At 44.0% G+C, this 15,845-nt stretch overlaps 1 protein-coding gene across 4 annotated transcripts in view; it reads right to left on the bottom strand.

Annotated features, from left to right (window-relative positions):
* The window catches only part of LOC141131384 (lamin-B3-like), a 278,047-nt gene that overhangs the window by 209,180 nt on the left and 53,022 nt on the right, over window positions 1-15,845 (bottom strand). For 2 of the 4 annotated variants that reach the window (XM_073618581.1, XM_073618578.1), the window contains exon 10: window positions 551-646. The exons of 1 other annotated variant lie outside the window; for it this stretch is intronic. In XM_073618581.1, coding sequence (XP_073474682.1) covers window positions 551-646 — 96 coding nt within the window. Of the gene's footprint in view, window positions 1-388; window positions 443-550; window positions 647-15,845 lie in introns of all 4 variants that reach the window. One more of the 4 variants, XM_073618580.1, reaches the window with a different exon arrangement.

Below are 15,845 nucleotides of genomic sequence, written 5' to 3'. Positions count from 1 at the left end.
CATGCCGAGCCCGCCAGGAAGTCGGCGCGGCACTGCGCTAATCACAGGCAGCGAACTGGCCGAGATTTGAACCGTCTATGGCCAGCCTAAGAAATGTTAGGTGAAAAAAATAAGGATGAACCACCTCCAAGTAGTTTGCCTTCATATAGGTTATAAACACCTACATTTTAATGGATGCAAAAAGAAAAAAAAAAAATTCCATGAACGTGAGCAAAGGTAAACACCACATGAACAAAGCAGTGAAACAAAAAAAACAGTCCGACGTTGCAAAAAATTACAAGCTATGAGATGATTGTTAGTATATCAGGAAATCAGAATGACAGTCATTATACTGGTATTATGTAGTAGGGGGCAGCATGCAGACAACGATCCATGCAAGAGGCCTCACCTGCAGACACTGCCATCATGACAATAAGCAACATTTCTTTTTCTTTCGTTTTGGCTGAATCACCAAACAGAAACATCAATGTGTGTCAGACAACATATTAAAACCTCTTCTTCCCAGAAAAAAAAAAAAATTACCAAAATGAAAATCAGACCATATACATACCCTGACACGAAACTCTGACAGCTCTTCTTCCAAAAGTTCATCATCTGTCTCTCCTTCCTCTCTCTGTACTCTAATGAGCGTAAATTCAGCACACTCCTGGGAGGTAAAAAAAAAAAAAAAAAAAGTATTTGTGATGTGAGACAAATGCTGAATGGAAGCAACATGCATGAACTAATACCCCAATCACTGCACTCATGGATATCTCCATGCAGTCCAGGTTATTGTCAACAAGTACAGTATAGATTGAAGATTAAAGATAAAAAAAAAAAAATAAAAAAAAACCCACAGAAGCAATTAACCACTTAAGATCCGCCCTATAGCAGTTTTACTGCTACAGGGTGGCACCTCTGCACCGGATCAATATATACAGTGCCTTGCAAAAGTATTCACCCCCCCCCCCCCCTTGGCTTTTTACCTACTTTGTTACATTATAGCCTTTAGTTCAATGTTTTTTTTATCTGAATTATATGTGATGGATCAGAACACAATAGTCTAAGTTGGTGAAGTAAAATTATATACATATAAACAATTTTTCAGAAATAAAAAACGAATAATTGGCATGTGCGTATGTATTCACCCCCTTTGTTATGAAGCCCATAAAAAGCTCTGGTGCAACCAATTACCTACCAATTACCTACAGAAGTCACATAATTAATGAAATGATGTCCACCTGTGTGCAATCTTATGCCGCGTACACACGGGCGGACTTTTCGACCGGACTGGTCCGGCGGACTTTCCAACCGACTTTTGAACGAAGGGACCTGCCTACGGATTCGTACGTGATGATGTACGACCGGACTAAAAATAGGAAGCCAGTAGCCAATAGCTGCCCTAGCGTTGGTTTTCGTCCGTCGGAAAGATTTGAAGCATGTTTCAAATCTAAAGTCCGTCAGATTTTCGACTGGAAAAGTCTGCTGAAGCCCACACAAGATCGGATTGTCCGTCGGACCAGTGCGGTCGAAAAGTCCGCTCGTGTGTACGCGGCATAAGTGTCACATGATCTGTTATTACATATACACACCTTTTTGAAAGGCCCTAGAGGCTGCAACACCTAAACAGGAGGCACCACTAACCAAACACTGCCATGAAGACCAAGGAACTCTCCAAACAAGTAAGGGACAACGTTGAGAATTACAAGTCAGGGTTAGGTTATAAAAAAATATCCAAATCTTTAATGATTCCTAGGAGCACCATCAAATCTATCATAACCAAATGGAAAGAACATGGCACAATAGCAAACCTGCCAAGAGACAACTGCACCCCAAAACTCACGGACCGGGCAAGGAGGGCATTAATCAGAGAGGCAGCACAGAGATCTAAGGTAACCCTGGAGGAGCTGCAGAGTTCCACAGCAGAGACTGGAGTATTTGTACATAGGACGACAATAAGCCACACGCTCCATAGAGTTGGGCTTTATGGCAGAGTGGCCAGAAGAAAGCCATTACTTTCAGTAAAAAACAAAATGACACGTTTTGAGTTTGTGAAAAGGCATGTGGGAGACTTCCAAAATGTATGGAGGAAGGTGCTCTGGTGTGAGGAGACTAAAAATTGAACTTTTTGGCCAAAGAAAACGCTATGTCTGGCACAAACACCATCCCCCCCAATAAAACATGGTGGTGGCAGCATCATGCTGTGGGGATTTTTTTCAGCAGTTGGGACTGGGAAACTGTTCGGAGTTGAGGGAAAGACGGATGGCGCTATATAGGGTTGTCCCGATACTAGTATCGGGACTGATACCGAGTATTTGCACCAGTACCTGTAATCGCACAAATGCTCCCGATGCCTGATCCGATACCTGGTCGGCAGGTGGAGTCAGCGGGCGGAGTAGGCGGACGGAGAGGGCGGGCGGAGTCGGCGGACGGGAGAGCGAGTCCTCACCTTCAGTGAACTAGCTAGGTAAGCTGCCAGGGGTGCAGGGCGCAGCCGTATCAGGATCGGTGACTGGAGCCGTCACATTTGGTCGCCGTCAGCGGCTGAACATCCCGACGTCCATCTTGGTACACCCTGCACTCGGAGTGGCTGTAGTAAGCCAGCAGTGGACATCTTGTTACACCCAGCCCATAGAGTTCAGGCTGGGTGTAATAAGATGTCTGCTGCTGCTTACTGCGGCCGAGGTGCAGGGTGTACCAAGGTGGGTGTTGCAGCACAGCATTTCAAAATAAACTCTTTCCTCATGTCATTTATTGGTGCATTTCAGTGCCAGCCATCAGTGCCAGCCACCTGTCAGTGCCCATAAGTGCCGCCTATCAGTGCCAGCCACCTGTCAGTGCCACCTATCAGTGTCATCTATCAGTGCCCATAAATGAAATATGAGTGGTGTATCCGCGCAACGGAACAGAAAATTAAAAAAGTGGGGAAAATGGAAAAAAAAAATGGAAACAATGGAAGAAATCGCATAAAGGACTGCTGCCTCCACAGATGTGATTTCCACCAAGGTGGAAAAAACAGAAGGTAAGTGACGGGTTAGTGTGTGGGTGTGGCGCTGCCCTAATTCATAGAAATACTTGGTAAATCGTGTGTAGCCAAATCCCATATGTAAAGTTGCTTATAAAAGTATAGACCAAAATTGCAAATAAAAAATTCAACGAAAATAAAACCAAACATAAAACAGCAAAGTGACCCCTTTGGAGTGTGTAGGTGTAACGTTGTCCTAGTTTAAAAAATACTTTGTAAGTCGTGTGTAGCCAAATCCCACATGTAAAGTCGCATGTAAATTATAAACAAAATATGAACAAAATCGCATATAGCAAATTTAACGGCTAGGTTGGCCCCCTTTGAATTGGGGGAGGGGGGAAAGGGAACAGGGGATGAAATCAAAAAATGACTTTAGCCAAAACTATTCCATCCACATAAAAACCCCATATAGTGATTGATTTAAAAGTCTTTGACAAACATAACATTGCTGAATGCTGAATAATTACATAGGTTAAATCGTGACTAGTGCTCAGTGCAACTTAAGTGAAAAACTTGACATCTTTGTAAAACAAGGCAGGTATTTGTATTAATCTTGGTGACCAGGTGCTCGTGTCTTGTGATCATGCGGACACTCACCAGCTTCTTTAACCCCTGCGGGGGTAATGCGCAGTCACAGTGTATGCCACTGTGCGGCAATCCACAGGCTGTTTCTGGGTCACGGTGACGTTTTAGGCATAAGAGAAGAAAGAGGAGATTCCATAGCATAAAACCAAAAAACACTCTTTATTGAACGCAGATGACAGAATGGTACTCACATTTAAGCAGTTTATAATAGGCAACCAAGTGTCATCAAAACAGGAGAGCGTCAGATTTAAGTTGGTGATCCTCTGGGAGATGATGCAAAAGCGTCAAAATAGGCCACGCCCTACGCATTTCGTCATAGGGACGTCAACTGGAGCGCCCACACCCACACACTAACCCTTCACTTACCTTCTGTTTTTTCCACCTTGGTGGAAATCACATCTGTGGAGGCAGCAGTCCTTTATGTGATTTCTTCTATTGTTTCCATTTTCTCCACTTTTTTCTCCACTAGGACAACGTTACACCTACACACTCCAAAGGGGGTCACTTTGCTGTTTTATGTTTGGTTTTATTTTCGTGGAATTTTTAATTTGCAATTTTGGTCTATACTTTATATGCGACTTTACATATGGGATTTGGCTACACACGATTTACCAAGTATTTCTATGAATTAGGGCAGCGCCACACCCACACACTAACCCTTCACAATGCCGCCTATCAGTGCCAGCCACCTGTCAGTGCCCATAAGTGCCACCTATCAGTGGCATCCATCAGTGCCCATAAGTACCATCTATCAGTGCCATCCATCAGTGCTCATATGTGCCGCCTATCAGTGCCACCTAACAGTGCCCATAAGTGCTGCCTATCAGTGCCACCTATCAGTTCCCATCAGTCAGTGCCATCTGTCAGTGCCAGCCATCAGTCAGTGCCATCTGTCATTGCCAGCCATCAGTCAGTGCCATCTGTAAGTGCCAGCCATCAGTCAGTGCCATCTGTCAGTGCCAGCCATCAGTCAGTGCCATCTGTCAGTGCCACCTATCAGTGCCCATTAGTCAAACTGTCACATGACATTAAAAAAAAAAAAGTATCGGTAATCGGCGAGTACTTGAAAAAAGTATCGGTACTTGTACTCGGTCTTAAAGTGGTATCGGGACAACCCTAGTGCTAAATACAGGGATATTCTTGGGCAAAACCTGTACCACTCTATGTGTGATTTGAGGCTAGGACAGAGGTTCACCTTCCAGCAGGGCAATGACCCCAAACACACTGCTAAAGCAACACTTGAGTGGTTTAAGGGGAAACATGCAAATGTGTTGGAATGGCCTAGTCAAAGTCCAGACCTCAATCCAATAGAAAATATGTGGTCAGACTTAAAGATTGCTGTTCACAAGCGCAAACCATCCAACTTAAAGGTGCTGGAGCAGTTTTGGCAGGAGGAATGGGCAAAAATCCCAGTGGTAAGATGTGGCAAGCTCATAGAGACTTTGAGCTGTGATAGTCGCAAAAGGTGGCTCTACAAAGTATTGACTTTAGGGGGGTGAATAGTTATGCACATTGACTTTTTCTGCTATTTTGTCCTATTTTCTGTTTGCTTCACAATAAAAAAACAAAAACAAACACACATCTTCAAAGTTGTGGGCATTTTCTGTAAATTAAATTATGCAAATCCTCAAACAATCCATGTTAATTCCAGGTTGTGAGGCAACAAAACACGAAAAATGCCAAGGGGGTGAATACTTTTGCAAGGATATATACCCACCGATCAGGCAGAGAGACAGAACGAGGAAAGGATGGAATTTGTGTCCCTGCAAAGCAGTAAAAGTACCTCCCACAGAACATACAAACACTGGTTAGGCACAGTTAACCCTTTGATTGCCCTTGATGTTAACCTCTTCCCAGCCAATGTCATTAGCACAGTGACAGAGCATATTTTTAGCACTGACCACTGTATTAGTGTCACTGGTCCCGCAGTCCTGCTATAAGTCGCCAATTGCCACCATTACTAATAAAAAATAAAAATATCCCATAGTTTGTAGACGCTATAACTTTTGCGCAAAATCAATCTACACCTATTGGGATTTTTTTTTTACTAAAAAGATGTAGCAGAATACATATTGGCCTAAATTTTAGACGTTCAATTTTTTTATTAAATAGGTTTTATAGCAGAAAGTTAAAAAAAAAAAAAAAAAAAAAAAAGGGATTTTTCCATCATACTTACCTGTAAAATCCTATTTTCTTTTTCATACATCATGGGACACAGAATTAGGCCAATATTCATTACCTGCTGGGATGTTCCAGAGCAATAGCCTTGAGGGGAGAGAGACACCCTGCCAAACAATAGCCATCAGACCTTATACGGCAGACTGCAGTACGCTGCGGCCAAAAGCTGAATCCTTGGCTGCTCGAACATCCAGTTGAACATCCACTTGATAAAATTTTGTGAACGTATGCACTGAGGACCAGGTAGCAGCCTTAAACCCCTGGTAGAATGAACTCTCACCCTAAAGGCAGGAGCTTTACGTTTCAGACCATAGGCTTGAATGACGGACCCAATTGGCAATGAAAACTTTGGAAGCTGCCTGCCCCTTGGGTCCATTTGCTAAAACAAAAAAAGGAGTCTGATCCGTAGATCTCCGCAGATCTAGACAAGTAAACCTTGACTGCACGGACAGTATCCAAAGAATGCAGTCGTCTCTCTTCCGTTGAACGAGGCCGAGAGAAAAAAGAAGGCAAAATAATGTCCCAATTTAAATGAAAGGCCGACACCACTTTTGGCAAAAAGGATGGAACAGGTCATAACACGATCCTGTCATGGTGAAGGATCAAGTATGGTTCCCTGCACGAAAGGACTCCCAACTCTGACACCCTTCTAGCCACGGTGATGGCCATCAGGAAGGCTAGCTTGCGTGACAGCAAATCTAATGGAATTTCCTTGATAGGCTCAAATGGTTGTTTCTGTAACACAGATAGCACCAAGTTCAAGTTCCAAGGACACATAGGTGACCTAATGGGGGGAGCGAGTTGCCCCTGCATAAAGGTTCGGACCAGTAAATGGGAGGCTAAAGGCCTTTGGAAGAATACTGACAGGGCCGAAACGTGACCTCTGATTGTACTCAAAGCCAATTTGATTTCCACAGCTGACTGTAGAAAAAAAAAAAAAGAATTCCCCCAATCATGTATTTCCGAGGATGCCATTTTTTGGCTTCACACCACACAATACAAGTCTGGAAGACCTTATGATAGATCTTCCTAGTGTAACAGAAGAAATAGGGAGTCCGCGCTAATGGGTGTAATTAGAAGCCTAGGTGGGAAGTATATTCCTAAATTGATAGACTGCTGCCCTCACATACGCTGACTCCATAGGGGGTGGAATGAGCGGAAAAAGTGAAAAAAGAAAAGTGTGTGAGTGTGGCGCTGTCCCAAAGTTGCAAAAGAAATGTCTGCATATATCAATTTTATCAAAAGTGTCACGTGTGTATTCCCTTAAGTGAAATAAGTATGGCAGTTATTACCACTCCTGTGGGTTAAAGTGACTGGTGATTTAAACATGAGAAGCATAATGAGTGCAATAAATCGCATCCAAGGTGTCTAGTGCTATATTCCCTCAAAAGGAAAAAACAGTACTAACCACTGCTAAGAGCATGAAGTGGTCTATGTCTAAACACTAGAAAACACAAAGTTGCAATAAATACATCACACGTGACATGCAAAAAATTCTAAAGTGTCTAGTGCTAAATAAATAAATATTAAAATGTTGTTCTACAAACGTTGCAAATAACAAAGTGACAAGTGCCCTATGAAGAGGTCACTCTGAAAAGTGCTAAACACACGTGCCATGCAAATGGTTCTATGATAGTAGACAGTTCATATGGGTATGTGCCGGTGCACTATAAGTGAAAAAAGGCGTCCTTTGTGGGATTCCTCAAAGCATACAACAGGGAGCTCCCGTAGAAGTCCGTGTGACGAAACATACGTAGGGCGTGGCCTTTGACTGAACGCCTTGCTGACATCTCCCTGCAAAGCTGACGCTTAGGAACATCTTTGTAAGCATTGTACACCGCTCATTTTTTCCATTACAATGTGAGTACCCTTTTTATCTGACCTAATAAATAGTGGTTTTAAACGGTTTCACACTATGGAATCCTTTCTTCTTATGTCCTTATGATATCATCCTGGTCCTGGTCTTGCCAAGTACTGCTGCACAGTGGCACATACTGTGACTACTCGTTACCCCTGCAGGGGATATACAGCTGGTGAGTCTCTGCACAATCACAACGCGAGACACCAGCACTGGATTAACACCTGTTGTATGCTTTGAGGAATCCCACAAAGGACGCCTTTTTTCACTTATAGTGCACCGGGCACATACCAATATGAACTGTCTACTATCATAGAACCATTTGCATGGCACGTGTGTTTAGCACTTTTCAGAGTGACCTCTTCATAGGGCACTTGTCACTTTGTTATTTGCAACGTTTGTAGAACATTTTAATATTTATTTATTTATTTAGCACTAGACACTTTAGAATTTTTTGCATGTCACGTGTGATGTATTTATTGCAACTTTGTGTTTTCTAGTGTTTAGACATAGACCACTTCATGCTCTTAGCAGTGGTTAATACTGTTTTTTCCTTTTGAGGGAATATAGCACTAGACACCTTGGATGCAATTTATTGCACTCATTATGCTTCTCATGTTTAAATCACCAGTCACTTTAACCCACAGGAGTGGTAATAACTGCCATACATATTTCACTTAAGGGAATAAAATTGATATATGCAGACATTTCTTTTGCAACTTTGGGACAGCGCCACACGCACACTTTTCTTTTTTCAGATCTTCCTAGTTACAGCTTTTCTAGCATTCACTAGGGTAGACACCACTGGTCCCGAGATGCCACGGTCCTTTAACACCCTGGCTTCAATAGCCATGCCGTCAAATTTACAAACTGTAAATTGGGGTGGAATATAGGGCCTTGAGACAGTAGATCGGGGCGACGTGGAAGCGTCCATGGCCCGTCTATTGTCAGTCTCACAATCTCCAGGAACCACGGCCTTCTGGGCCAGGTTGGTACCACCAGAATGACTGGAACTCCCCTCTCTCCGAATTCTGTGCAACAAATGTGGAAGGAGAGGGATCTGAGGGAAAGCATAAACCAGGGAGTACTGGCTCCATGGAACTACCAGAGCATCTGCTCCGATTGCCAGAGGATCTCTTGTTCGGGACACAAACTGCTGTAGCTTGTTGTTGAACCTGGATACCAGTAGGTCGACCTCTGGCCAACGCCAACATTGGCAAATTTCCTGGAACACCCCTGGGTGTAGGGACCATTTCCCTGGGCAGATCTGCTGGCGGCTGAGATAATCTGCCTTCCAGTTCTCTACTCCCGGGATATGGACTGCCGAAAGGAAAAAAAACGGCACATGTCCTTCTGCCCAGGCAGCGGCATTGTCGTACTGAACCCCAATAGGGCAGTTCCGAAGCTCCGCCGTCCAGGACCGTAGGGCTAGACATACTGCCCGTAATTCCAGGACATTGATAAGCAGGATCTGTTCTGTCCTTGACCATTTTCCCTGAGCTGTGAGCCCATCTAGGGTTGCTCCCCAGCCTGAGAGACTGGCATCTGTAGTCAGTTCTCTCCAAGTTACCAAGAGGAAGGATCTTCCCTTTCGTAGGTTCTGATCCTGCAACCACCAATTTAGGCTTAAGTGTGCCCAAGGAGATAAGAACATTGGATAATCCAGGGCTTGTCCTCCCCTGTTCCAAGCCAACAAGATGTCTTGTTGTAGAGGCCTGAAATGGAACTGGGCATAGAGCACTGCCTCGAAGGAGGATACCATCCTCCCTAAAAGACTCATACAGAGCTGAATGGAGGGTTGTCTGGTGCCCCTTACCTGACGCAGCTGATCCTTCAGGGCAAAGATCCTTGCGGGTGGCAAGAATACTCTTGCTTGGACTGTGTCTAGGACCAGACCTAAATACTTCAGACTTTGAGCTGGTCTCAAGGTTGACTTTTCGGTATTTATGATCCAGCCTAAGCTTTCCAAATACCGCATTGTGCATGTTATGCTCTGTTCTAGAGCCTGTAGTGAGTAATCTCTGAGCAGGAGGTCGTCCAGATATCCGAGCACCAGGATCCCTTGGGCCCTTAAAAGAACCAGTACTGGTACTAGGACCTTTGTGAAAACCCGGGGAGCTGTAGCAAGCCCGAAGGGTAGAGCCACAAACTGAAAATTACATTCCTCTACTGCAAATTGCAGGAACCTCTGATGAGGCTGAAAGATAGGTACATGCAAATACGCGTTCTTTATATCGAGGTTAGAAAGTCTCCCATCTGGAGTGAGGCTACTACTGAGCGGACAGCCTCCATCTGAAAAGACTGGATCAGTAGATACTGGTTCAGGAATCCTAGGTCCAAACTGCGCCTTGTATCCCAGTTTGGTTTTTGAACCGTAAATAGGTTAGAGTAAAACCCTGCGCCCCTTTCGGGTACAGGAACCTCTACAATCATTCCTCGATGCACTAAATGATTTAGTGTCTGAAGCAAAAAATTTTTTTTGAGGATCCGAGGGAACACTGGATCTTAAAAACCTCTGAGGGGGAACCCCCCCGCAACTCCAGCTTCTAACCGCAGGATATTGTTGAGGTGACCCACTCATCCTGAACCATTGTTCTCCAAACGTGCAGCAGGCTTCCTCCTACCTGATGGAGTGGGGGTGTCCCCTCAAAAGAAGGGCTTGGTGCTGGGTTTAGAAGAATTTTGGACCCAGGGCTTTTTCTGGCCCTGGCCCTAGCGCCCTGTTGGCGGCGGAACTGTCTTGGTGCTGGAACATTTGAGGAAGCAGTCCCTGAGGTTTTAAACGAGGGACGCCTGGTGCTTTTCTTCCCAGGAAGAAGAGCACTCTTCCCTCCAGAAATCTTTTGGAAATATTTGACCAAATGATCGCCAAATAAACGTTCCTCGTGAAAGGGGACACCTGTCAATAACTTTTTACAAGGAAGCTCGGCTGACCAGTTTTTAAGCCACAAAAGTCTGCGCACATGTACAGACAAGAAAGCCAAAACGAGAAACCTGCTGTATTGAATCCTTTAAGGCGTCAACAGCAAACTACAGCTTTTGAGGAATAGCTTTCTTATTTTCAGGCAGATCATCCTCCTGGTTAGGCCTGTTAGGCAGTCTGATCTGATTCTTTATGGACTGACAGATAGCTGAACTGGCCAAAGAGAAAGAAGCCTTTAACAATGACTCCAATTTCTTATCAACAGGGTCTTTCAAGCCCTGTGCGTTTATCTACCGGACAAGTCAAGTTCTTGTTTAAGGAAGAGACTGCTACATCTACCGCTGGCATACTCCACTTCTTAAACTTTTCATCCATGGGATATAAAAAGGGAAAACCTCTTAGGAGGAACAAAAATCCTGTCAGGATGTTCCCAATCAGCATACACCGCCTGTTCCAACAGAGTGTAAGGGGAAAGCCTGTGTGGACTGAAGAGGCCTCAGGGATCCCAAAGAGGACCAGGGAGGCTCAGTAACCTCTGCAAGAGGCAACTTTAAGGCAGAACGAACCATTTCGTTAAGAGTCAGGATCAAAGGCCTCTGTGATTGAGAGGCAGGCACCAACCGAATATCTTCATGTCCAGATTGCTCGGAAGCAGACTCATCCTCCATGCCATCTGCAGAATCCTGAGCTTTAAGCTCTTTCCCATCCTCAACCCATTCTGGCTCCAGACTAGGAGGCTCCGGGGAGGGGGACCTGTCACACTTCTTGCCACCCTGCAGGATGGAGGCAATCATGCCAGCAATTCTGTGCTCTAACCCGGCTAGGGCTGAGGACAGTTCATCCTTAGTGATGGAGGGTGAAGCAGCAGTGTTGACTGTAGGCACAATCCCAGATAGGTGCAGTGGCTCAGATTTCCCGGAAGCCTCTGTTCCTTCTGGGGGATACAACACTAGGGGTAAGACTAGGTTCATCAGGAACTACTGAGGACATAGGTGTGCCCTTTCCTGTAGCATTAGTCCCGCTACTCTTTTTTTGAAGACATTTATGAGCCACAAAAAAGGAGTACCTGGGTGTAGTATTAAACACACAACAGAAGGGAGACTCTTTAATAGGGCTCACCAAGCCCCTATGCAACAATCTTGCTAAGCACCTCTAGCCTGCCAAACACCTGGTGACTCACGTGACCCGGGTAAGGAGAAATGAACCACTCCAAGTGCCTGGTTCTGAGCCTGCTCTGTGTCCCACAGCAGTCTTCTGGAAGCACCGCATGCTTGGCATACACAGCTTAAATAAGCTGTGGGGCACGTGGGAGGCCCCGGTGAACAGGCGTGGCCGTATGCGCGCATGACGCAATCTTCATGCTACGGTACATGTGCGGCAAAGCCGCGTGCACCATGGATGCCAAACTGCTGAGCCCAGCAGTGCTTTTGCAAATGCACGTGCTTCATGGCGAACCAAGGTGAAATGGTGCACTACCGTGCGCCATCATGCAAGTAAAAAACAGTCAGTCAGACACAAGCAAAAAAAAGTACACTTTGCAAACACCAACAGCTAGCCCAAAAACTCCCCGTATGGTCACCGCACACAGGTGTCCAGCCTCTAGCTAGCTTGACCGATTGTTACAATCACTGGGACATCCCACAATAATAATAATGTGGGCTTCACTTACCCGTCCAGGCGCAGGGCAGCTTAGAAACTAAGAGCCCAATCTTCACCCTTCACGGCTGGTTCCTGTCACTTGAGGACCTTCAAGGACTGGGTACCCTTTTCATGTTTAGGATCCACTCCCTTGGACCTGTACAGCACCCTGCAGGAATGCCTTAGTGCTGTAGTGTCCAGGATTCCACTTTGCAGGGTCCAGCACCTGGAGGCCACATTACAGGCAAAACCTTGCAGGATCTTGTGTCTTTTTTGCGAGGCTCGGGTACCATTTACCCAAGCATATAAAGCCTGTGGCAAATGGATCAAATCGGTCAATTCCTTGATTCGTTTAAGAACCGTTTGTGGGACTAGAGACCTGGAGCTCAGAGAGCTCAAACAACTGTGCCATCTACCTTGCAGACACTGGTAAAAAACAAAAGTACTTCCTGTATGGGAGGGGTTATATAGGGGATCACTTCCTGTCTAAAGACTTTTGGTCTACCAGTGTCTATTCACCTGGAGATGAAGTATAACCCAGCAGGTAATGAATATTATACTAACTCTGCTTTCACTGCTTAGTCAGTGCAAAAGTCTTGAGATTTGAAAGCCAGGGTCTTCTTCCCTTTCTTTCCCTAGAGCGACCAGGACAGATGAGAGATTCTTACTAGTCAAAGTGGTCACGAACAATCAGAAATGCTCTGATCTGTCCTGGGAAAAAGAAGGCAGCTTTCAAATCTCTGTTCCTTGCATTGGCTACATGGGCAGTGAAAGCCATTCATCCACAGTCAAGAGCAGTACAGTCACCTTTTTGTGAAAAGGTGAACTGACACTTTTAAAAGCAACCAATAACATTTATGCCCTAATGTATTAAAAACAAAGCATCTTCCAATTCTACTTTCAAAATGCAGATTATACTTCATACTTGTCAAGGTCACTCTGGCAAAAAAAAACAGGATTAAAAGGGCAAGAGTATTTTCTATGAAAGTACGCCAATTCACCCATCTGACTTATTCTGTATTAGAAACTTGTCCCCACAGCTGCTTAGTTAGGAGCAGCTTCAGCCCCTCCTGAGAAGCAGCAGATAGCCCTCAAAGACTTGTATAGGGTGTCTCCCATGTGGCAAACACTGACGACAATGGGAGATTTCAGCCAGAGAGGATGTAACCAAAATTGCTCTGCAGTGCAAGCTGTAGCAATGCTTCTGAAGCATTCACATTAATAGAAAGTACTGTTAACATTTAAAGACAATCTGTAGAAGTTTTTTTTTGTTGTCATCTGTGTCCACCTGGTGGAGATTTCCCCTGCCTTGCCATCTCCTTTCCTCCCTTCTGCCCTGGTAACGGTTACCCTGATTTCTTGTCTGGGACAGAGAAAAACACTGACAGGGAAACTTCACAATTAGGTTACAAATTAGGTTACAAAAAAAAAAAAAAAAATCCTAAACACAATTTCCAACGTTTACAAAAATATTTGACTTTTAAAGTTAACACGAAGTTAGGAAAAGATTATTAGGCCAGATATTGCGCAGGGGTTAGTGCCACATCCAATATCAAATGAAAACAAGAAAAAATCCCCTATGTGGTGGACTTTTAAGGCTCTATACTATTTCAAAGGATTTTAGTGAAAATGTATTGATAGTTTCAAAAATTTATTTAGCAAATATATAAACAAAAAACAAACAATATTCATGTATAAACAGGGAATGTTTGAGCATATCTGTAAATTTTGTACACTGTTATACAGTGGCTTGCGAAAGTATTTGGCCCCCTTGAACTTTTCAACCTTTTGCCACATTTCAGGCTTCAAACAAAGATATAAAATTTTAATTTGTGAAGAATCACCAACAAGTGGGACACAATTGTGAAGTGGAACGAAATCTATTGGATATTTTAAACTTTTTTAGCAATTAAAAAACTGAAAAGTGGTGCGTGCAAAATTATTCGGCCCCTTTATTTTCAGTGCAGCAAACTCACTCCAGAAGTTCAGCGAGGATATCTGAATGATCCAATGTTGTCCTAAATGACTGATGGTGATAAATATAATCCACCTGTGTGTAATCAAGTCTCTGTATAAATGCACCTGCTCTGCGATAGTCTCAGGGTTCTGTTGAAAGCGCAGAGAGCATCATGAAGACCAAGGAACACACCAGGCAGGTCTGTAATACTGTTGTGGAGAAATTTAAAGCCGGATTTGGATACAAAAAGATTTTTAAAAAAATGTTTAAAAGCTTTAAACATCCCAATGAGCACTGTGCAAGCGATCATTTTGAAATGGAAGGAGTATCAGACCACTGCAAATCTACCAAGACCTGGCTGTCCCGCTAAACTTTCAGCTCAGACAAGGAGAAGACTGATCAGAGATGCAGCCAAGAGGCCCATGATCACTCTGGATGAACTGCAGAGAACTACAGCTGAGGTGGGAGAGTCTGTCCATTCAGTTGTACACTGCACAAATCTGGCCTTTATGGAAGAGTGGCAAGAAGAAAGCCATTTCTCAAAGATATCCATAAAAAGTCTTGTCTAAAGTTTGCCACAAGCCACCTGGGAGACACACCAAACGTGTGGAAGAAGGTGCTCTGGTCCGATGAAACCAAAATCGAACTTTTTGGCCACAATGCAAAACGATATGTTTGGCGTAAAAGCAACACAGCTCATCACACTCAACACACCATCCCCACTGTCAAACATGGTGGTGGCAGCATCATGGTTTGGGCCTGCTTTTCTTCAGCAGGGACAGGGAAGATGGTTAAAATTGAGGGGAAGATGGATGCAGCCAAATACAGGACCATTCTGGATGAAAACCTGTTGGAGTCTGCAAAAGACCTGAAACTGGGACGGAGATTTATCTTCCAACAAGACAATGATCCCAAACATACAGCAAAATCTACAAAGGAATGGTTCACAAATAAACGTATCCAGGTGTTAGAATGGCCAAGTCAAAGTCCAGACCTGAATCCAATCGAGAATCTGTGGAAAGAGCTGAAAACTGCTGTTCACAAACGCTCTTCATCCAACCTCACTGAGTTTGAGCTGTTTTGCAAGGCAGAATGGGCAAGAATTTCAGTCTCTCGATGTGAAAAACTGATAGAGACATACCCCAAGCGACTTGCAGCTGTAATCGCAGCAAAAGGTGGCTCTACAAAGTATTAACGCAAGGGGGCCGAATAATTTTGCACGCCCCACTTTTCATTTTTTTATTAAAGTTTCAAAAATCCAAAAGATTTCGTTCCACTTCACAATTGTGTCCCACTTGTTGGTGATTCTTCACAAAAAATAAAAATTTTATATCTTTATGTTTGAAGCCTGAAATGTGGCAAAAGGTTGAAAAGTTCAAGGGGGCCGAATACTTTCGCAAGCCACTGTACATATAAAAAAAATATATACAATACAGTTTATAATCTCTCGCGCCCAACGCATTTCAGAGTGCTAAGTTGCCTCCTTCAGGGGTATGTGCAAGGAGAAACCATATTTAAATATTATAACAGTGTAGTCAACATTGTAAACAACTATTTGTCCTAAGAGGACAAATCTACATTGGCATTTTCAGGCCCCTTACATTAAAACCTTTATGATGGGAGATAGGATGTATGCCCATGTAAGAAATGTGCTGCATGGGGAAAAAAAGCAAAAGCAGCATTGATGGAAAAAGGTAAGCTT

This window comes from Aquarana catesbeiana, linkage group LG03 (genome assembly GCF_042186555.1).
Source record: "Aquarana catesbeiana isolate 2022-GZ linkage group LG03, ASM4218655v1, whole genome shotgun sequence".
NCBI classification, from domain to species: Eukaryota; Metazoa; Chordata; class Amphibia; order Anura; family Ranidae; genus Aquarana; species Aquarana catesbeiana.
The sequence above is the reverse complement of the archived record's forward strand: the minus strand, read 5'-3'. Positions and strand labels throughout refer to the sequence as shown.